Source organism: Denticeps clupeoides, chromosome 10 (assembly GCF_900700375.1).
Source record: "Denticeps clupeoides chromosome 10, fDenClu1.1, whole genome shotgun sequence".
In the NCBI taxonomy this organism is placed as follows: domain Eukaryota; kingdom Metazoa; phylum Chordata; class Actinopteri; order Clupeiformes; family Denticipitidae; genus Denticeps; species Denticeps clupeoides.
In genome coordinates this window covers 5269200-5292968 of record NC_041716.1, presented here as the reverse complement: position 1 = coordinate 5292968, position 23769 = coordinate 5269200, and the positions used below count along the sequence as shown (strand labels likewise).

General features: G+C 44.2%; 2 protein-coding genes across 2 annotated transcripts; one reads left to right on the top strand and one right to left on the bottom strand.

Moving 5' to 3' along the window:
- Nucleotides 1-104: 104 nt before the first annotated feature.
- Nucleotides 105-3761, top strand: dram2a (DNA-damage regulated autophagy modulator 2a). Its single transcript, XM_028993045.1, has 8 exons — nucleotides 105-164; nucleotides 247-406; nucleotides 1090-1157; nucleotides 1234-1376; nucleotides 1952-2129; nucleotides 2583-2665; nucleotides 2742-2834; nucleotides 3017-3761. The coding sequence occupies exons 2-8, from the start codon at nucleotides 276-278 to the stop codon at nucleotides 3137-3139; spliced, it is 819 nt and encodes a 272-aa protein (XP_028848878.1). The 5' UTR covers nucleotides 105-164; nucleotides 247-275; the 3' UTR covers nucleotides 3140-3761.
- Nucleotides 3385-21882, bottom strand: dennd2da (DENN/MADD domain containing 2Da). Its single transcript, XM_028993043.1, has 16 exons — nucleotides 21613-21882; nucleotides 18661-18735; nucleotides 18471-18554; nucleotides 17567-17647; nucleotides 14416-14511; nucleotides 12582-12760; nucleotides 12212-12324; nucleotides 11949-12018; nucleotides 11793-11870; nucleotides 8328-8468; nucleotides 7313-7461; nucleotides 5258-5429; nucleotides 5125-5175; nucleotides 4559-4640; nucleotides 4155-4397; nucleotides 3385-4072 (listed from the first exon to the last, which is right to left on the bottom strand). The coding sequence occupies exons 2-16, from the start codon at nucleotides 18725-18727 to the stop codon at nucleotides 4005-4007; spliced, it is 1674 nt and encodes a 557-aa protein (XP_028848876.1). The 5' UTR covers nucleotides 18728-18735; nucleotides 21613-21882; the 3' UTR covers nucleotides 3385-4004.
- Nucleotides 21883-23769: the final 1887 nt, after the last annotated feature.

The following is a 23769-nucleotide window of genomic DNA, read 5'->3' as shown; positions in this document are numbered from 1 at the left end:
TGCGCGTTCATGCAAAGGCTAAATCACTAAATAGGACTCAGCTGATCAAGTCACAAGAACTCGAGGGAGGCGAGTGAGCGCGCACGCACACACACACACACACACACACACACACACACAGTACAGGATTAAGATCCTGGAGTGTGTGTAAACCTGTTTATACAGTGCGTGTTGCCTCTGAACGTTCATGTGAGTACATTACATTTGTGTGTTGAGTGTAAGCCTGAAGCTCTGATGTTTGAACAGAATGTGTGTTCCTGCCTGCGGGTGTGAGAATGTGGTCTTTTCGGCGGGGTCTGTGTTGGCTCCCTGCATCGTTGGTCGCCTGGTCGATAGCCACGCTCGCCGTGTCCTACGCCACCGCGGTGCTACTGGGACACACAGACCTGCTGCTGCCCTACATCAGGTGAATCCAGGCATGTGTGTGTGTGCATGTGTGTACATGCATGTTAGTGTATGCACATATTAATGACATTGTATTGGGTTTGGGTTAGGGGACTTTCAACAAACAGCAAAGAAAGGCATAATACTTTGGGGTTTTAGGGTTTAGGGTAAATGGGTTTGGTTGGGGTCAAGGTAAGGGTATTTCAAGCTAGACCAAAAATGTAAGTGCTGGCAAGAAAAATTCACTCAAGAGGATGAAGAAATAAACCAACAAAAATCAAAAAACTTACATTAACATTTACAGCATTTATCAGATGCCCTTATCCAGAGCGACTTACAATCAGTAGTTACAGGGACAGTCCCCCTGGAGCAACTTAGGGTTAAGTATCTTGCTCAGGGACACAATGGTAGTAAGTGGGATTTGAACCTGGGACTTTTTTTGGTTCATAGGCGAGTGTGTTACCCACTAGGCTACTACCACCCTCTACATTTATATTGGTGAGTCATTAAGTGCTTTAATAATTTGATGTGGGGTGAACGTGAGGGAATAGGATGAGTTTGGGATCGGGCTAGGGTTAGCCCTACATTGTCACGGAATGCATGTGTGTGAATGCGTGTGCAAGTCTGCCAATCCTTACCACAAACAGCTAACTCGGTGCATTTTAATGTGAAACGTCAATTCATGTTCTGTGTGTGTGTTTGCAGTGACACAGGCACAGAAATTCCAGAGCGTTGCGTGTTTGGCTTCATGCTCACCGTCTCATCCTTTTTAGGTCCGTAAGCGCCTTTTTTGTAACCACCAGTCTAATCGGCAGAGAGAAATTTTGGACCCTTCTTTGCCTGACCCAGGTGCTGCCACGCTGTATGTGCGGTATAAACAGGTGGAGGCGCTGGCCTCTCAGACCGAGCTCAGCCTGCACCGCCTCAACGCCAGCGGCCTCGCACTGGGCCTGCTCAGCTGCTGTGGGATGAGCGTGGTGGCAAATTTCCAGGTAGACCAGACAGACACTTATAATATATATATAACCGAATTCATCTGAAAATATTCACAATACATTGCTTTTTTAGAACAAAGAGAATGCTTTCATAATAAGCTGCAGTATAGACACATTTTAATCTCTTTAGCACACTCAGTTGTTGAAGGCAGCCAACAATAAATAATAATTAATGATCATATATTATTCTTCAATATGAAAAATCCACTACCCAGAAGTGAATAATGCCACAGCACACAACTGTTGTGTATATGCATTTGTATTCTACAGTATATGTATTCTCAAAATAATCAGAACACTTTATTCGGTATTAGGGTTAGAGCTCTCCTTTTCTCTCCTTTTTCTGGCCACAATCGCAGCATGAATCCAAATATTTGATGCCACTGTACAGTCCAATTCAGTAAAGTCAGCACTAACAAGAATAATTATTCCAAATGCCGAACTCCTGCAACGAAAATTTTCATACAGTCCTAACAGCCATGTATCTGCCTTAACATATCAGGTAATAATATTTTTTAATATGTGAATGGACTATAACAGGTTGCATCTGCCACTTACCCCCCCCCCAACAGAAATCAGAGATGATCGACGTGCATCTTTTTGGGGCGGGGCTGACCTTTGCCGGCGGAGTGCTGTACATCCTGGTGCAGACTGGAGTGTCGTACCGCATGCAGCCTCGTTTCCACGGCAAAGACATCCTTTGGGCACGAACCGCAGTGGGTCTGTGGACGCTGGTCAGCATCGTCATCTGTATCCTGGAGAAAAACTTGTCTGTTTCCTGATTTCTCAGTCAAAGAAATCATTGTGATTAATCAATACTGTGTCACATAGAACTGTGCATTTAAATATTATCATCTGGTTGTGCCTGATTTCCACTCTCTGTGCTCCTAAAGGAAGTAATTTGTGCTAAAATGAATATTAACATGTTAAATATCTGAAAATTAACTGTTTTAAAGACACACTGTTTGTGTGATCAATTTGTTTTTAAAAATCTAAAGTTTTATATTTCAGAAAACAGAATGTGTCAGCAGGCAAGAAATATTTGATCAACTTCTCTGGAAAAAAAGTAACTTTAATCGAATTTCCACAGTACCGGAAGCTGGTTTCAGTGAATGTAGGATAAAATGTGACTTTTTTTTTTTTTTGGGTGTGTCGGTTGAGAAGGTGTGTGAACCTGTAGTGGTACCTGAACTGTAGCTGCAGTATTTGTGTCGTCGGCGATCATGGTTGACGAGGAGGCGGGTGTGAAGGTGGTGCAAAAACTGCGCTGGGGTTCGGCAGAATCTGTGAGTGACACGGAGTGGGCATCGTACTGCGGGTTACTTGCATTGTAGATGTTACTCCCTGTTTTGTGCATTCCAGGGCTATGTGGCTCACCTGATTAGTGCTGGGGCTGAGTGGTCCCTCGCCTTCTCCTTCATCTGCTTCTTCCTCACCTTCATACGGGACTTTCAGGTGACAGCATCAGTTACATTCTACATTTTACATTTCATTTTGGCTGCACTTTCCAGACTGTACAATTATTAAGGTCGTGTTTTGCATGCATTTTGCTAGAGACTGAGGGACTGACCAAAATATAAATGCATAAACAATACTTGAATATTCATGTATAGTATCTATGTGTCTTCCACTGTCAGAAAATCCAGCTGCAAGTGAAGCCCATCCTGCACTGTAACCACCTCTATAATTACAGCCACTATGAAGACAGAGTCCATGAGCACCATGGTGAACGTTCTCCTTTACTGGCCGGTGCCATCTGAGTGTCAACAGACCACAGAGATGAACATTTCATATACACACTGATTAGTGCGGGTTAATTGTGTATGAAACAAGGAAACTGTGGGTAAATAATTAATTTTAGTAATAATGAGCACTATTGCCACTGTTGGGATGTTGACTGACTTACAATAGTGAGTAGTCCTTCAATATGCATGCATTTTGCAGAGTTTAATCATCATACATCCTGATATCAATATTCTGAGGATAGAATTAGTTTTTGCAACACTGATATTTAAAACAAATGTTTTATTTTTTCACAATTCAAGTCTTCAATTCAGTTTATTAATACCTAAATTAGGAACTAATAAATTAGAAAACGTGCACAAATCATTACAAACAAGTTTGACGTATTTACATAATTTTACTTCTATTATGAAATCCACATATTTGTACAAATCTAAGTTCCAGTGTGAGTAAAATTTATGTAAAAAAAAAACGGATTGAAATGTTTAAAATGTTGTAGTACCCTCACCCCATCTGTAGGAGGCGCTCTGGACCATATTTATAATGGTCATTTCTGCTATGTCTTCAGCTATATTTGGCTGGATTCAGCTATATGTTTTTGTATTTTATTAAACAATAATGAATTATGTGCAATGACCACATTAAAAGTCCATTCCTTTGCCCTTTGGCAGCTGCGGCAGCTGCGGCTGAATTTATTGTGTGTTTTGGACTTCTTTTTATCCAGTCTTTGGTCCAGTAAAACTGATGGAACAGCGGGAATCTGACACCAAACAACATTCAGAAACGTGACTTAAATTAGCTTCAAAAAAATTATCCTATCTACAGTCCAAAAAGCATCCTCGGTTTCATATGTACACAGTTCACAGACTGGAATTTTAGTGTTCAGCGTTTCTTTGCCTTTTCCCTCTTCTTCTTTTCTTGGTATTCGGCGATTCTTTTCTGAAAGAATCCTGTAAAGAAGGGGAACAAAAGGTCTACAGCCAGATCCGCCAGTGGCACATGACTGGTTTTGCTGCGCACGGGTCTTCTTACCTTCCTGAGAGGTGGGCCTCTGCTCCACGTCTTGAATGAAGAGATCGAACATTTGTGTCTGGACAAACTTTTTGACAAAATGGCGCGTGCTCTTGGACTCCGGGGCCTTGCAGAACTTCAGTCTGTTGAAGACGGCAGGCTGGTCCCGGCCGCTCTGCACCATGTGCTGCGCATAATGGCCGACTGTCTTCACGAAGAAGGGCAGGAAGGCTTCGGGGACCAACTTATTCAGCTCCTCTATCGCTGAGGAGATTTACATGTGGCTTTTAAACACATACCAATATGTGCACGGGGGCTTATTTTCTTATTAAACTTTGCCGCTAATTACAACAAATATGAAACATATTACTCCAATTTGGCCACAGGAAGGGCTGACGCATTTAACAATAGCAAGCTGTACTCACTTGGTGTCTCAGACCTCGTCCTCAGTGCTTGCAGAATTTCCTCTTTGAGTTTGTGTGGAAGAATCTCTTCTTCATCTCCTATCTGGGAATCAAGCGCATTATAATCCTTTATAGTAAACCAGTATTCCCAGTTTCATTCTGCAGAGTAACACTAACTCTGACCCTTGGGCAGTGGTGGCCTTGCGGGTAACGGTGGTAGTAGCCTAGTGGGTAACACACTTGTCTATGAACCAGAAGACCCAGGTTCAAATCCCACTTACTGCCATTGTGTCCCTGAGCAAGACAATTAACCCTAAGTTGCTCCAGGGGGGACTGTCCCTGTAAATACTGATTGTAAGTTGCTTTGTATAAGGGCATCTGATAAATGCTGTAAATGTAAATGGAAGCCGACTTGTAACTGAAAGGTTGCAGGGTCGAATCCTCAACTGCCAAGGTGCCACTGGGGTCCCCTTATCAAGGGGACACACTGCTCCCCGGGCGTGGGTCACAATAACAAAACAATCATTTTCACTTTCACTTATTAAAAAAGTTTTTTTATGCAATTATTTCAAAGGGCCCATACTCACTTGCTTAATAAATGTTGTCTTTTTATTCTCTGACAAGTCAACCAAAAGTAACTGAAAAAAGAAAGTTAACATCAGCACATTTTCACATGTAGAATTAGTTTTTTGTGAATGCACGATTAACTGAGTGACGCACATCTCCTTGATCCACCAGCATGTCCTGCAGCTGCTTCTGAACGCCCAGCAGGTACGGAGTCGGTGCCATGACGACATCAATCAGAATCTCAGGAACTATGGAGATGAGAGTGTGTTGCCAGGTGAATGGGTACAGCAGGACGGTCACAGCATGGATGACCTGGGAGAGGGTGCTGGAGAGGTGGGAACTGGGTTATGGGTGCAGCATTGACAACTTTCCATTTCAATGCATGTTTTAATGACAGAATTCCGAGAAAGTGGGTGGTAACATTCTATGTTGTATAATCGTTAAGTCATCAACTAATGAGGAGAAAAAAAAACACTAAGTGAGAGACCAGAAAGATAAGCTGTGAAAATGTCTGCATTTTTCATGATCGAGGACTAGCCACCTCTATTTTCTGTGGGTCTGACCTGGGTAAAAAGGTTGATGGGTACCCATGCCCACCAGCCCTTCAGAGATGGAGCTTGTAATGCCGTGAGGTGAATCAAGGGTGACCAAGCACATAAAACAAGCCAGGACCCCCTTTTTTTTTGCATTATTACACACTCTGACAATTTTTTTTTATGATCATTACATTTCAATGCAGCCTTGGTCACAATGTATTGTAAAAAAGACCATGTTGTGTTGGAGAAGAGAATAGAGTGTGTAGAAAAACTCTTTCTCCCTCCACACAAAGACACTGTATTCAACCACTCCAATTTGATGTTACCTGGCAGAAAGAGGCATGGCACAATAGAGGTTAAAAATTAACAGTTTCTAATTTATTAACACCGGTAAATAATTATTGTAGTTACATGTGAATATTGAATGTAAAAAGGTACCAAGGTTACAGAGAAAATAAAAATGAGAAGAAAGGGTAAAGAGGGAGAAGAGAAAGAGAGGGGGAGAGAAAGGCTCAGAAGCCTTCCGGCTTCCGATGGAAAACCCCCTGAGCAAGAAGCTCAGAGGTCACCTTTTTCCACATGTGAGCAGACTTTTATACCCCTGGCCTACAGGAAGTTGTCACTGACCAATCAGAACCTGTTGTTTCTGATGTCACGCCCCCGGTGCCTCCCATTTGGGGAAGACAAAGAGGGTGGGCGGTCCTGACGGCTGTTACTTCACGAGTAACCGTCAGACAAAAGGCATGTAAAACAGAGGTGTTGAATCTTCACGGGGTGGTAGTGGCCTAGTGGGTAACACACTCGCCTCTGAACCAGGAGACCCAGGTTCAAATCCCACTTACTACCATTGTGTCCCTGAGCAAGACACTTTACCCTAAGTTGCTCCAGGGGGGGACTGTCCCTGTAAGTACTGACTGTAAGTCGCTCTGGATAAGGGCGTCTGATAAATGGCATAAATGTAAATGTAAATGTTCACGCACAACCATCGACACAGGAATGTCACACTTCCCCCTGCAGACATCTGTTATGCAAGGAAAAAGCAGGCTCCCGTGATGTCCATTCTTACAGTATTTATTAGCAAAATTGTACATTTTGTGTTAATATTATGTGTATATGTATTTTTGATGTATATGTATTTTATATACAGTACAGGCCAAACGATTGGACACACCTTCTCATTCAATGTGTTTTCTTTATTTTCATGACCATTTAAGTTGGTAGATTCTCATTGAAGGCATCAAAACTATGAATGAACACTCAGTGAGCCTTCAGTGAGAATCTACCAATGTATATGGTCATGAAAAAAAAAAAAAACATATAATCAGAAGGTGTGTCCAACCTTTTGGCCTGTACTGTATATGTATTTTTTAATATATGACCTCTTTTTCTTCTGAAAGGTTCTCATGATTTTTTCAGCTCTTGTGGTTCAAGGCTGTTATTTTCATGTGTTTTTAGAACCTTTGGCAGTGGAGGTATTTTTGGTTTCCTTACCAATGGGCATTGTGTGGTTAAGCCATAACTATTTTAGAGATACATTGTATCCCTTATTCGTAGTGGTTGTGCGATACATTTATAATTATTGTGGTGTTGAAACTGTCGGAAGCCTTGAGAATTACGCAAACACTGAAGCAAAAGTGACAGTGCAGTGTGGTTTAGACTGATGTGTGTGTACCTGAGCTCATCTGCGATGAAAATGATGCGTCTCTCCAGCACGGTGGCACCAAACACCAGCAACACCTCCTCATCTGTGAGGCAGCGGAAGAGCGTTCGGAAGTCCACATGCTCCAGCCACGAGTCCAGTGGTCGTGTCAGGGTGATGATCTGCAGAAGTTACACAGTAAATACACATTTATACTGAAATGAAAGTGAAGTGATTGTGAAGTGAAATGAAAGTGAAATTAAGTGAAATGAAAGTGAAGTGATTGTGAAGCACAGCAAGCACAGCACACAGTACACACAACGAAATGTGTCCTCTACTTTTAACCATCAACCTTGGTGAGCAGTGGGCAGCCATGACAGGCTCCCGGGGAGCAGTGTGTCAGGACGGTGCTTTTATTCTGAGCATTGACACCATTTTCTTTCACTTCCGGGTCACAGTCACCTGTTGCTGTCGCATGCCCCCTGGAGGCCAGGTGGTGGGACGGATTAATACACTGATAATCTATATGATCTAATTTTTGATTAATGAAAGAGGATGAATATCTACCCAATACACACTAGATATACACCACATTTGTTACTATGCTCGAACAGTATTCAACACAATAGGAAACCAGCTAGACAGTTTAATCCTTTGAAAACAAAATTCCTACATGCAAGTCTGTTCTGAGACTATAGCAACCATTTGACTCATTAGTATGGAATTTATGGGTGTGTACAAGATCCCAGCTAATGGCATGATGCAACCTTCCCAGGGCCTGTTGCATCAGGAATCTGAGAGACGTTTTCTGCATGTGCAGCCATGTTTGACAGACGCTCTCTACAGGAACACCTGGCAGGAACGTGGACATATATTCACATGAATCTTGATATAGAATGATTCTTCTATTAACAGTAGAAACATCCTGAAACTTTGGTTTACTTCCCTGCACACATCTATAACCACAAATGTGCTACTCACTGCACTTCAAAGTATAGATCATAATAAATTTAACTACAGCAAAATGCAAAAAAAAATGATGACTGACCCCAGTGCCAGAATCGGGGATGAAGCTTTTAATCCTGACGGTGTCTCCAGGAGCAGGAAATGGTGCCTCCCGCAGGCTCTGCATAAAGGGGTAGATCATCGCCATGGAGATCTGACGGCGCTTTTCCACCTCATCAAAAATCTGAAGACAGCAGGAGAGCGAGAGCGAAAGGAAGAGAGAGAATGGACATGCTTCACTGGTGTGTAAAAACCGCTATTACTGGAATACTGGTATACTGGTACAATCAGGAATGGAAGATTATAAAATACACATATTCGATTTTTGCAGCTTGTTTTTAGTGTAGTTTTATCTGCTGTTTTTTTTTTTTGTTGCTGTTGGTTTATTTGATTACAACAGCCAAATGGTACAATCACAAAAAAAAAAAAACGTACTTTTCAGTACTTTTCACACTATAGAAAACATCACTGAATCACTGACCTTGACCCCCCGCCCCGCCTAACCTTGTCAAATCTCAAGAAATGCCCTGGAAGGTTTTCCTGGGGTATTGTGTTCACTGGAGCATAAAGTCACTTTGTCCTTGATCTTTAATATTTGACCACCGTTTATCAGTGACTCACTCTCACCTCCGTGACCGCTTAACACACGCTGCTTGCTGCATGGCAGACACGCCAAACCGCCAAGCATTGCCGTGACGCATGTGTCTAACCATACAGTAAATAAAATGCAGCAGTGCTATTTTAATGCATAAATGCAGCGATGAATGGCAGAATTTTGACAGGCATAGTTATTACAGGCCATAAGTTTGGACACACCTTCTCATTCAATCTGTTTTCTATATTTTCATGACCATTTACATTAGTAGATTCTCACTGAAGGCATCAAAACTATGAATGTGTTTCAGGAAGCACAACTGTCTTTTGGGGGTCAAGGGTGTCCTTCAAAACACACGCGGCGCATGTGGAAGGGAATCCAGACCATCAGGGGCTACAAGTCACACATTAGGCCTGCAGCCAGATGAGCGGAATGAGACAGTTTGAGACAGAGATCATGAATCCACTGAGGAAGATGGCCCCTTCTCCCTACCACCTGGTACTGTCTTTCCACGGGAGACATCAGGATGACCCTCCACAGAGTAAACCCGCGGAAAGGTGCAGGACCAGACAACATATGTGGTTGGGTGCTACGGGAGAGTGGTGACCAGCTTCACAGATATCTTCAACAAGTCACTGAGTTCAGCCGTGGTACCTACCTGCCTCAAAACCACCAAGATAATCCCAGTACCAAAGACGTCAACTGTGTCCCGCTTCAATGATTACTCACATTAGCACTCACACCCATCATTATAAAGTGCTTTGAGAGGCTGGTAATGAAGCACATGAAAACCCAACTCCACAGACAATGCCATTTCATCTGCCCTTCACAGGACCCTCTCCCATCTAGAAGAAAAAGACTCTCATGCCAAAATGCTGTTTATTGCATGTAACACTGTCACACCCCCAGATACTGGTAAGGAAGTTGGACCTGCTGGGAATAAGCTCTCCACTTCCTAACAGGCAGGCCTCAGTCTGTGTCTAGAACAAATAACAAACTGAGCACAGGTTCCCCAAGGATGCTGCTCAGGCAACTGCTGTTCACCCTGCTTACACATGGCTGTGCTGCACAGGACAGTTCAAACCACATCATCAAGTTTGCAGATGACACAACAGTAGTGGGGCTCAACTTCAGGAAGGAACCGACTGTCGAAATGGTCAGCGGCCTGAAGTTCCTGGGTGAGCACATGATAGACGGCCTCTCCTGGAGCCTCAACAACACCTCCACCACCTAGAAAGCTCAGAAATGTCTGAAGAAGGCCAACCTCCCTCCTCCCATCCTCACATCGTTCTACCGGGGAACCATTGAGAGCATTCTCTGCTGCTACATCACTGTCTGGTACGGAAACTGCACTGTCGCTGAGCAGAAGGCCCTGCAGCGGATAGTGAAGACAGCAGAGCGCATCATCTGGGTTCCGCTTCCACCCATCTCCCAGCTCTACGAAAAACACCTCATCCATCGAGCTCGCAACATTGTGCAGGTTCCGCAACTGTAACTGCCAGACACTGCAAGAGCTTCTTCCCCCAAGCAGTCAGAGCTCTCAACACACTGCTTAAGCAACACTTTCACACTGAGCAATGTGTCATTTCACACTACTCTGCCGATTGTGCATGATTGTCTTGTCTCATCTGTTTCCTGAATATACTTGAACCATTGCACAATGCACAGCCACTTCGAAAGTGAAGTGATTAGTCATTTTGAAACACTACAGCACACGATGACACAACGAAATGTGTCCTCTATTTTTAACCATCACCCTTGGTGAGCAGTGGGCAGCCATTACAGGCGCCCGGGGAGCAGTGTGTGGGGACGGTGCTTTGCTCAGTGGCACCTTGGCAGATCGGGATTCAAATCTGCAACCTTCTGGTAACAGGGCCGCTTCTTAACCGACGATTAAAAATAATTGTCTGTGTGAAACAGCATTTGAAGACGCTGCTATGTTGACAATAAACCCCTTTAATTGGAAATCTTTGCTATTTTGTATTTTCCCATTTGTGAGGTTTCAGTTATGTGTGTGTGTATGTGTGTGTGTGAACTCGCTCAACCTGCTCCCATGTGGAAAACTACAAAGCGGTGGAAGATTCCTGACCATCATTCTCACAATGGCCAGAGGCTGCTGTTGTTTTTTTTTTGCCATTTTTAACAGTCCAATAAACAGTTGCACAAACCAGAAATTAACTGACCAGATGTACCGACAAAACAAACTTCCCGTCATACAATGAATCGGTGAGTGAATATTGTGTAACATGGGTAGTCACTAACTGGGTCAAAAGTTTGGGGGGAAAAAAGCATTACCATGGAGATAACCCAGTTTACTCAGCTGTGATGCATGCCAGGAAACAATCTGCAATTTGTTTTTGGATGTGCACCATGCCACCACAGAAGTGCTCTAATTGTAAATGTTTGACCAAATCAGTCCCCTGGGGCCAAAGGAGGACAGCAAACCGTCACAGTGGCCGGACATGGTGAGGAAGTAGTATCAAGGAACACAGGACGAACATGAAACTCCGGTCCGGACCCCAACTGGATTCTGACACAAACCTTTGGACCCTGGATTGTGCGGGTTAAACAGTTAGTCTCTTCTAATAATAATAATAATAAAAAAGTGAAGTGATTGACACATGTGATACACAGCAGTACAGCACATGGTGCACACAGTGAAATTTATACTCTGCATTTAACCCATCACCCTGAGTGAGCAGTGGGCAGCCATGACAGGCACCCAGGGAGCAGTGTGTGGGGACGGTGCTTTGCTCAGTAGCACCTCAGTGGCACCTTGGCGGGTCGGGATTCGAACCGGCAAACTTCTGATTATGAGTCAGCTTCCTTGACCACTAGGCCACCACTTCCCCTCTTCTGGACTGTGTATATGTGGAGATAAAGTAAAATGTTCTACGCTAGAACCGTCCTGACCTTGGAGAAGAGGCCGAAGCAGGCCAGCGTGCTGATGATGCAGTAGGCTTCGGGGGGACGGGCTCCCTTGCCTTGCGGCTGGAGCACAGAAGGGGATTGGTTAGTTTTCAATCAAATAAATGACAACTCACTTTAAAAAAACAATGAAAAGCTTACCAGCAGCCTTCGACAATACCCATTCCTCCGACTCCCATCAATTTCAGTCAAGACAAATGAAAATGTCTCACTAGTTAAAAAAAAAAATGCATTAATACATTCAGATTTCAGTTTTATTTTTTGTCAGGTACATTTGTATGTTTGATTTTACAACAGAGTAAGATCTTCAAAAAAGTAAAAGGGGTTTGATGCTGTTGTGCACGCTGCGTGAATGCACGTCTGCTGTGTAAGGTCTATATTTATGTGTATTTAAAATGTTCTACCTGCGGTACTCTGTGAGGGGGGTCCAGTTGATCCCCTCAGGGAAGCAGAACAGGGTTATGGCTTTGAACGTCTTCTCCTGTTCCTCTTTCTGGAACCGGACCATCCCATCCCTCTGTGAAGAACCAGGGGGGTGGGCAGCATGGGCAGAAAGGGTCTATGTCACTTTCATTAAAATAGCAGACTGGAGGCCTCTGTGGTGGTTGTTGCAACAAGACTAAGGAATTTGAACTTACGTTAATGAAATAAATTGTGTAACCCCCCTGAAGGTTTACCGAGAAACTCTCATCAATTCCAGTATAGAATAGCAAGCAAATAAGACAAGAAAAACACGAAGCCATTAGGACATGACTTTTTTAGGACATGACCCACCTTAGGAAATTGATAAATGATCTGTGGCTCATACGCCCCGTCTTTGGACTTTTTCAGGCTGACCACCACCAGGTACTCGAAGAAGAACTGGCCGCCGGAGCAGCGTGGCTCCTTCAGCATTGAGTCTGGAGGATGGCTGTCAGTAGGTGAAGGGGGCTCTGGGTCTTTTCGGACCACTGCTGAGAAAGCAAAGAGAGTCGCTGTCCATATGTTGTAGATCGTCCGGCATAATAACATTTCCACATCAGTATATAACTGGTGTCAATTAACTGTTAAATGGCATAAAACACAAAAAGTGACATTTTGGATGAGCCATATAAGACTTGGATGTGCATGTTTGGCTTAGTGGCGTCTGTTGTGAACAAGTGCATTTTATGAGCAAAGAACGGATGGAGGAATTGATAGTTAATCCACTGTTGCCAAATTGGGCTGTTTTGAGATATTTTGTTTAAACCTAAAGGAACCCACTTATCATTTAAGAAATGAGAACAGTTAAACATTTATCAGATACTTTCAGCAATTTAGTACGTGTTTGGAACCATTTTTAAAACAATTAGGTATCTGGCAACATGTGCTGCATTTTTAACAGGACAACGGTTTACGTTGTACAAAATGAGGAAGTAGGGTGTGAGACAGCTGTCAATCATTATCACTTCGTGATCCGCCCATTTTATTCTTAGCTCATAAAAACAATTAATTTTTTTTCATTTCTTATAAATAAATAATTACACAGAGTTGGTGTCTGCTCTCCAAGATACAGCAAACTATCAAGCAGTCCTTGTTTGCACCTGCTTATTTCTGTAAATCCTGCAGACAGACTAGATGTGATGCTCACGAACACACCCCAAGCGCCTCATTTTGCATTGAAAACTGGGTCCTAATTTTGCTGAACATTTCCTGGATTCTACACACCAGCCTTTTCGCCCAAACCTCCGGACCATTCTTTAAAGCCCACTCTCCAGACGTCGGTCTTTGTCTGAAAACCCCCCTCGGGCGGAGGCACACAGCAACACAAAAGGACACCTCCGTCACACAGAGGGGAGAAGCGAACAAGTCGTCAACTGCCTTAACCATGGCAACAGTCACAGCGTGTGGCAACATTTCCCCTACTTGTGCAAACCCACAACGACACCTGCTCTTAGAGCTTCTTTGAGCGTCACGTGTCTACACATTTGTGCGCACAGTCAAATTCGGTTTGCACAGTAGTCTGAAGAGGACACCGTCCCCGAGACACTTTAAAAGATCTGGATTCAGAGGTTACAGACATTGAGCAAGTTAGCGGGAACGGCCCAGTAATCAGCAGAACAAAGAAGCTCTTCTTTTGACTCTAGGTTTCTTTCAGCAGCAGATAAGAAAACCTTGCAAAAAAAAATGATGACATCTGCTCTCATGGACTTCCCTCGCTTTGTTAAGGTATTGACTGTTCATCTTGACCCGGCCTTTACAGCACAGAGCTGGGGTTCCTGTTCCCCGGAGCTCACATGATGGCTGATTAGGAGTCAAATCAGGTAAATCAGCCTGGTTGGATGCCCTAAATAAAGCAATTAAGGACACAAACGTATGTATGTACGTTTATATCTATTATGTATGTATGTATCTATTAAATGAATCTTGCTCTTACTGTTTAAAACCAGGGTGTCCTCTACAAGGATATAAGAGGTTATTTTAGTTGAAATTATTATAATGAATGCACTTTTTAGGTCTTTGAGAACAGACAGCTGGAGCACGCCTGCCTACATCAGTGTGCAATATGGCCGGAAAGTGAAGGAAAAAACGGAAGCAGGAGAGATTTGAGGTTTTTTGAGCGTGTGCAGAAGCAAGCGGCAACTCTCACCGTCTCTGTGCATCCTGCCCTTGACAGAAGACCACATGGCGCTGAGCCTCTTCTTTGCGCTGCCCCTCCCGTCATCCTCATCTGGCACGACACTTTCTGCAGGGGAGGGGAGATGTCACATCATCATCTTACTCATTCACATGTATAGTACTCCATTTACATTTAAAGCGTTTATCAGACGCCCTTATCCAGAGTGACTCTCAATCAGTAGTTACAGGGACAGTCCCCCCCTGGAGCAAGTGTCTTGCTCAGGGACACAATGTTAGTAAGTGGGATTTGAACCTGGGTATTCTGGTTCATAGGTGAGTGCGTTACCCACTAGGCTACTACCACCCTACTCCGATGATATATTATCAGCAGAGTTTACTGCGCTCGGTCTATGAGGTCTTATCATGTGCACATTTGGACCCCCCTCTTTTTCTCCTCCCCATCCCAAACATGAACTATCACCAGGTGGTCGAGGGTGGTCTGCATTCCTGTTATCTGGACGAAGCAGGAACATGAAAGGACAATCTGTGGAAACCTGAAAGTGATCAGACCTCCTAGGGGTAGAGGTGCAGGACTCCCTCCCTGGAGTTCGGCTCCTTGCTCTTTCTTTATCTTTCCCGCTCCATCTCTTTCCCCTTTTCTCTACTTGTGGTCTTTCAGTAACATTGGTACCATTTTACATCCAATTTTTCCATGTAACAGCAATAGTTATCTACCACTGTTAATAAATTGCAATAGTAGCCTAGTGGGTAAGACACTCGCCTGTGAACCAGGAGACCCCGGTTCAAATCCCAATTACTACCATTGTGTTCCTGAGCAAGACACTTAACCCTAAATTGCTCCAGGGAGACTGTCCCTGTAACTACTGATTGTAAGTCGCTCTGGATAAGGGCGTCTGATAAATGCTGTAAATGTAAGTGTGATTGGTAGTAAAATTAAATTAGAAACGGACCATTCCTGTAACTTCAATTGTGCCTTTGTGTGTCTTTGTTAATGGAGTTAATGGAGTCAGATTAACAAGGTCAATGCAATCTCTGATGTCCACCCATCGCCGCCGAAGCATGGCCTGAGCGACCGAAATCTCCTGGATGAACAGATCAATTTTTGTCTCTTTAGGCTATGTCATGATCTAGAGACCGTCTGTCATCTGTATTGCATGTTTGCTCTAGCCCCGCCTGGCCTGGCAGTGGGTTCCAATTTACATTTCCCTCCAGGTGCCTAACAATAAGCCAGTAACCGTGATACTATTGGCCGGGCCTGCTCCAAGTGGAAACGTACGTGGGCCTCTGACAAGCTGCGACAGCAGCAGCAGGCGTGAAATGGCTCCGGGCCGCTCACCTTTCGCTGCACAGCCGCCCGGCGCGAACCATTTTACATGCGAGGCCCTTTCAATAACAGCCTTCCGCACACAAGGCCCATCAATCGCGCCTGATCCAGGCTAACGCGGCCGCAATTCCTGCACGGGAACACGAGATCCTGTTCGAAAAGCCAGCGCCAGCTTCTTACCCTTACTTGTTCTCGCATCTTTAATCAGCACAACTGTTTTCAGCTCCAAGATCGACCAACAGAGTTTTGCAATAAAGTGACAGATAAAAAGTTCCTCTCTGCACGTATGCAGATGTTTACGTCCGTTTCCAGCAGCCAGAATCATTTACAACCTCGGCAATGTCTGGAGTGGTGCCGTCATTAAGAAACATTTGAAAACTCACTTCTTTAAAAAGTATTAGAGTCTAACACGCAGACACACACACACACACACTTATCAATTCCCTAGCATGGTCTTCTTCTTGACAAGTTTGGCCTTATCAGGGCTCTTAGTTTTCTAACTCACAATTTATGGCAACCGAATGGGAATTGCTGGTGTCTCCTTGGATAAAAGCGTCTGCCAAGTAAAGTAGAGTAAATTAAAGTAGAGTTTCGACCCATTTGATGTATTTTTAATGCACCAAAGCATGTCTAAACGACCGTAAACTTGTTAAAGTATGTGAGAACAGACGAATCTATAGATCAGGAGACGACACGCGTTCTTATTCTTGCCAGCATCACGGAAAACAGAAACTTTCGCAACTGTCGCTGACAGCGGCCGTCACGTGATCGCAGAAATCGCTGGACTGAACGAGAAGACGGATCCGGTCGCTACTCACTTCTGAAGTGTTTCATCGTCGGGAGCGCGGAGGACCGCTTCTCCGCGGCGGGACGCGTTGCGTTACACGGGGCGTAGGGATGCGCGCCCCCGCGGCCTCGCGGTGACGCGCCGACGCCCGCGCGCCGGCAGCAGGTCGCGACTCGCCCGTCCCCCGGTGGCGGCGGAGGTCCTCCCACGAACTGGATCCGCCTCCGATCTCCCGAGAACCTCGCGTGAAGTTTTTAACGTGAGCAAAGACCCGCCCACTGCGACAATGTCGCCATAATACTGATCATAATTTACATTCACAAAGCAGACTGTGACGCGTTGATACTTGATACAAATCATCCTAAATTGCAATACTGACTCTTATTCTGTGTGAGCCAGTGTGGAATCTCTGAGAAGAGACCTTCAGATCAGGAGAACCTGTTATCACACAGTCACCCTGTTAAGCTCACCCTAGTTAAATTCACCCTAGTCAGGCTGTCCTAGTTAGGGTACCGGGCCACTGTAGCACCAATATACCACCATAACCACATATTTCAGTATCAGTCGTACAACACCACCGGCTGCTGCTGCGGCTTCTGTTTTCTCCGAGACACGGAATCAAGCGCACAGACCACCGGCAGACCCCAGTGAAGAGACCAGCAGATAAATCCTGCTTCCTGACAACTGCTAAACGAGGACATACCATGAAACAAACCAGAGGGTCACCACAGCCACCACCACCGTTACAACTACAGCTTCAGGGATCTTCAAATGGACCAGTAACACCATAATGGGCACGTATTGTTCTTGTGTGGAGTTTTTCCTTGTGCGCAGAAGGGTCAAGTGTGGCGGGTGTCAACTGTAGGGCCTGTCAAAGCCCATTCAGATATACTCTATGTGATTTTGGGATATGTAAGAAATAAATGTTGTTGTTGTTGCTGTTGCGTATCTGAACAGAGCCACCGATCCCACGCGGCCTGATAATTATAATTAGACATTAAATAAAAACGCCGGGCCCAGGAAGCAGTAACCTGGTCACCACATGGTTACCTCCTGCATTCCCTGAGCGTAGCGGCGTGGGTGAGAGAGGTTCTCTCTGTGCCAGGGGTTCAGGCGCCTCCTCCACATGATCTGTAGTGAAAGTGAAGTGATTGTCATTGTGACACACTGTAGCTCGGCACACGGTAACACAGCGAAACATGTCCTCTGCATTTAACCATCACCCTTGGTGAGCAGTGGGCAGCCATGACAGGCGCCCGGCGAGCAGTGTGTGGGGACGGTGCTTTGCTCAGCGGCACCTCAGTAGCACCTATCTATACAGTACAGTCCAAATGTTTGGACACACCTTCTCATTCTCCTTTTCTTTATTTCACGACCATTTACATTGGAGTTATGTACTTAACAAAAAAGGTGAAATAACTGAAAACATGTTTTATATTCTAGTTTCTTTGCTCTGATTACTGCTTTGCACACTCTTGGCATTCTCTCGATGAGCTTCAAAAGGTCGTCACCTGAAGTGGTTTTCTTAACAGTCTTGAAGGAGTTCCCAGAGGTGTTTAGCACTTGTTGTCCCCTTTGCCTTCACTCTGCGGTCCAGCTCACCCCAAACCATCTCGACTGGGTTCAGGTCCAGTGACTGTGGAGGCCAGGTCTCCACTTTTTGTTAAGTACATAACTCCACATGTGTTCATTCATAGTTTTGATGCCTTCAGTGTGAATCTACCAACGTAAATGGTCATGAAAATAAACAAAACACATTGAATCAGAGGTTGTGTCCAAACGTTTGGCCTGTACTGTGTGTCATAGCTATATCATGACAAAAATACATTTGGATATTGAAGTGTACATTTTTGTGTATGATAATAGTTGCTTCTTAAAAATATATATAGCAATCTAGAATTTCACTTCATATGGTGGGAACAAGTAATCTGACTCGGAGCTCCAGAGAACTCACCCCTGTGGCGTGTCTCTCGGACGGAGGAGAAAGACAGGAGACCCCTCCGTCTGAACAGGCTGTGGCCATCCGTCAGAGGGTTACCTTCATACAAGAGACCAGCTCAGTTCTCACGTAACCACGTGGTGCAGATGGTACAAATATAATGGAAATATGTGAAGGCGCAGAAGTTGGTTTATCAGAAGTTCACCTTTCAGCCGTAGAGAGAAGTTCCATCCTCTTCTCGGTGCCTTTGTCACCTGTTGTATGACTTCCATTGTGAACTCTTCTTAAAAAAAATATACATTATTATGACAAATGCTAATGCCAAGCAAGTGATATTTAATAAAGCAGGTGTCGTGAGGTCTTGTGAGCTTTTCAGTATGCAATGCATGGATCCAGTCACAGATGTCTCTAAAACTTGCACTGGCTTGCTCTCTGTGAGGAACAGGGACTTTTATGTGGTGGGACCATGCCGTGTTCTTATGACCTTTGCATAGGCCACAGCTCTTTGCACACTGACACCTGCGGTTATCTCACTTTCTACTACAGCAGTAGTTGAAGAAGAAGAAGAAGAAGAAGAAGAACATTAAGTTTCCTCTCTGGGTTTTGACCTGGAAGCGGCAGATCACAGCGTAATGACAAGTACAAGTTACGAGGTGCACATCAGTTGCAAGATAAGCGCAAACGAAACACAACGTGGCATTAAACTAAACTGTCTGTTGTTTTGGTCTGGGATGTGACAGGCGGACAATTTCAAGCTGCAAAAGGTTACTTCAAGACCCCCGGGGAAAAGCAAACCAAGACCCCGTCTGAGCTTGCTCCAGATCCTGGCATTTTTAATCTAATTGCTGTGCATCCATACGCGGCAGACTCGAGCGCAACCTGAACATGCATCAGTCAATAAATGGAATAAACACAGTTAATAGCAGTACAGGAGAGTCTTTGGTCTACAGGAGGAACTTTGGTGGATGAAAGAGCTCATGGCCATGAGCTCGTCGTATTGTTCCGTTGGGCTGCAGCCATCGCATTTCCACGCATAGTTTAGTCGAGTGAAGCTATTAGCTCAGCATGAGCGGTTTGATCAGAGCTCTTTCATCCACCGAAGTTCCTCCTGTAGACAAAAAGACTCTCCTGTACTGCTATTAACCGTGTTTACACTGTGGACACACCCTCCTCAACAGGTGGCACATCCAGGGGACCAGTGACTCATCTGGGCCACGTCACCTGCTCCTGGTTGTTAAGCTGGCTTGAAGCTGCATTGTCCCACGGCCCATTGAATCGTTTGGATTCTACAAAGCATGCAGAAATTAGGGCCAGTGCTTAACGTCATGTGACATTTTTATTTTTTTTTAATCTTAATATGTTATTACGCGAAGGAGGGGATGGGTACAGACCCTCCTGAAATTTTCCACGACTTCCTGCCTGCAGTATACCACGTCTTCTGCTCTGTTTGTTTTCGATGTTTGTGTGAAATATTTGGAAGTTCAGTCACATATGCTCCATAAATAGACATCAGAATTCCCCAAGGAATTCCCTCTGTGTGCTGCCTGATTGAGTTTCAGCAACTCCTACACTGGAGCATCTGCGAGGCTGTGTGAAGACGTTTCTGAAGGACTGCCATGGCTTTTCGGGCCTTCGTGCTGGCCAGCACATGCCTATTTTATGCATCCTGAGATGAGTTTCAACTACGATGGATTTCACCACATCTACATCAGTGAAGTCTGTTCTTTATATAACTGGGAAGACGCAGTGGGAATGGCTGCCTTGTATAACGTAAAGCCGGGCTCCCAGTCTGACCCTTTAACCCCTAAGCACGGGGGTATATTAAGCCCCTCCCACAAACATAGAGCTCTGGGACTGTGAGGCCGGATGCAACTACCTCTCACTCTGTGTTTAGCTCCACTGCATTAACTCTTGGTCTGTACACTTAATGTTACAAATTAAAAAAATAAAAATTCGTAGAAATGTCCTGTTAAAGAAATCCGTTTATTTCTCAAATTTAATTGACTTGTGGCGGTCGGTTTTACACCACAGGAACTCAAAAGCAAGAGAACCCGTCGGGGGGGAAGGTGTATGGCAAACACCAGCTTAATAAACGTAACCACCACAAAACATTTGCATGCACTTCATGCAACATTTCCAATTCATAAATGCAGTAACAGACGCAGGGCTTCCGCAGTGCCCAAATCCGATGACAAGGCAGATCTGCGGCGACTCGCCAGAAAACCCGTTCAATTAGGTGCTGCCCTGATACGCAAGAGGCAAGCACCGACATGCCAAGGGCTGTGAACCAGCTCTCGATTGCAGGTTATTAGCAAATGACAGCCTGTCCCAGCACCCAGATACCCAGAGTAAATGGACACTCCTCACCTTGCTGCTATTTGGCTGTTTTTACTGCGAGCTTTCATCAGCGGTCACATAAACGTGCCTCAGATAGAGAAAAAAAAAAAAACGAAGTGAAACTTTAAAGCTCTTTTTTTTTACATCCTGCTCTGTGAAAGGTCCCACTGCCATCGGCAGGCCACGCCTACAAGGGAAAACAGCCTACCGTTGGTCAGACGTGCACAAAAGGCCCGACTCACCTGTGTTCTCTGAATAGTGTAATCTTACAGGGCACAAAGTTCAGTTCAAAGGGCACGATGTGCCAAAACATCGACAATGAGCAATGCAAAGCGCCATCATGGGTGTTAGCCTTTTTTGTACAGTCCCTTGTAGCCTGTGGCCCTGAAAACCGCAGGCCGAAAAATGAGGAACAAATCACCTTTATACAAGGGAAGTAAAAGTGAAAGTGCCTGAACTGGGTTCCCAGTAAGAAGGAGGAAAAGGCGGAATACGTTATTAGGCAGGTATAGAACATGCATAGTCGATACTCACCCAAATATGGCTTCTATATTAATATATTGAGTCTTACATACTTTATTTACGGCTTTTAGCAGATGCCTTCATCCAGAGCGACTTACAATCAGTAGTTACACTAAGTGGGGTATGTTTAAACCAACCTTTGTGTTCTTCTGGTTCATAGGCAATTGTGTTACTAGTACACTAGTGTGTGTATGTGTGTGTGTGTGTGTGTGTGTGTGTATATATATGTGTGTGTATTATATTTGATATATAATCAGTTATCTTCTTGTTATTAAGGAAAATGAATATAAATACTCACCTTGGCGCTCCTTGTCCTCCTGTCCATGCAAGGCTGTAGTAAGTTCGACCTCACCGGGGTTCACCTTCACCGCTTAGCACCCGGCACACTGCTGTTCCATTCATACAGGTGTCTGACTCCTCTGCTGCCCCCTGCAACTCATCCTCTGTTTGTTATACTCCTGTGTGTTGAAGTTGGCCTCCTCTGTGCTGCTGCCAGGCGCGGCGTGCCTTCGGTGTGACCAAGTCCGTGCTGCGTGTGTGTGAGGAAGTGTGTGTGTGTGTCTGTGTGTGTGTGCGCAACAGAAGGTGACAGATAGGCGGACTTTGCATTATAACCAACCCGGGGATTTCCTGTCAACTGTGTTGTGAAGCAGTCAGGCTGGTTTTTCCTGCAGAATTAATGCGTTATATATTCTGACTTTTCATCGTTGAACTTCCCTTGTCTGATTCTAAAATAAGCTGGGCACAACAAGGTGGCACAGGCGCAGGTGCACTCGGACATTTGGAAAAGAAAACGCTCTAGTTGGACACGTATTTTTCTCTTATTGGACAGATCATCACAAATCCTGCACTGACACCACTTGCAGGCTCACATTACCCTGGAAGGGGGTCCCTATCTGTATCACTCCTTCCCAACGTTTCTTCCTTTCTTTTTTTTCTCTCTCCTAGAGTTTTTGTGTGGAGTTTTTCCTTGTGCGCAGAAGGGTAAAATGTGGGGGTGTCAACTGTAGGGCTTGTCAAATCCCATTGAGACATACTGTATGTGATTTTGGGCTATATAAGAAATAAATGTTGTTGTTGAAGTTCTAAAATGTCTTTTGGACCATCACAAGCACTTTATATCAACTTTACACACTGATTATGATTACATTCTAGGAAGTCTGTCATGGAACTCCAAAGTGTTCAAATTAAATAAATAAATATGACATGATGAAATTAAAAAACATATGAATGGATAACAGAATATTATATAACAGCAACGAAAAATCGTGAAATAATTAAATACATTTTTCATATTCAGCTAATTATTGTGAAAAATAATGCTATATAAATGTACTTATTATTGTGAAATATTATTTTATTGTCATTATATTTACCCAACAACACAGATTATTTTAGAGGCCTTTCATTTCTTTTCAGCGATTTTTATTCCAAAACGTCCTTTTTTTCAGAATCAGCCTTTTATTTCAAAATGCTGTTTTTCCCAATGGCCTATTTATTCCATAATGTGACTTTTCAGTATAAAAAGTCACAAACTTCCTCTGTCATTCAGTGCCAGTAGGTTGGACCTGCATGCCTATTGGCTGATCCTTAATCAGGCTGCTTGTACAGCTAGCACCAATGTGGACTGGCCTGAACTTCTGTTCTGAAATAGAGAGGGATAATTTACAGGTAGATGCAGTTTTAAGTTGTTTAGATCAGTGGATCCCACCTTTTTCCCTGAAGTCCCCCTGCCTGTGTCCAAGTTCAAAACTCTTCTTGTTTTAGACTGTAGGCTATATAGAGTCTATATTAGAGCTGTAATTGGCACTTACAAAATTAGGCCTGATCCAAACCGAGCCGACCCGAGATCTTCAGAATTCAGCCCGAGCCTGACCCGACTATGATGCCGTGTGGTGCATTTACTTTACTTTACTTAGCAGAGGCTTTTATCCAAAGTGACTTACAAGAGGAAGACACCAGCAATTCTTGTTTGGTTTCTATAGATTTTGAGTTACAAAACTAAGAGCCCTGATAATGCCTAATTTGTCTGAAAAAGAACATGCTTGTTTTAAGTGCTAGACAAATGTTTTTTTTATTTTGTGCAATGTGTGTGCATGTGTGTGTGTAAGTGTTAGACTCGTCTGAAATACCTTTTGAGCAAGTGGGTTTTCAACTGCTTCTTAAAGGTGGTAGTAGTCGAATGGAGCAGGGCAAGTTGTTCCACCAGCCAGGGACAACAATCTATAACAACAGTCTATTGGGATCAGAGACCCTGTGAAGAGGGAATTTTTTGTCTCATTTCGTTTCCAGATCTAAGAGTGCATGTGGGAGTGTAGCTAACTAATAGTGTGTTGATATAAGAGGCTGCAGCCCTGTAGGCAGCATCAAGGATTTGAACTCAATGCGAGCAGCTACCGGGAGACACTGGAGAGAGGTGAGAAGAGGCGTGACATGGGTGTATTTTGGCTGATTG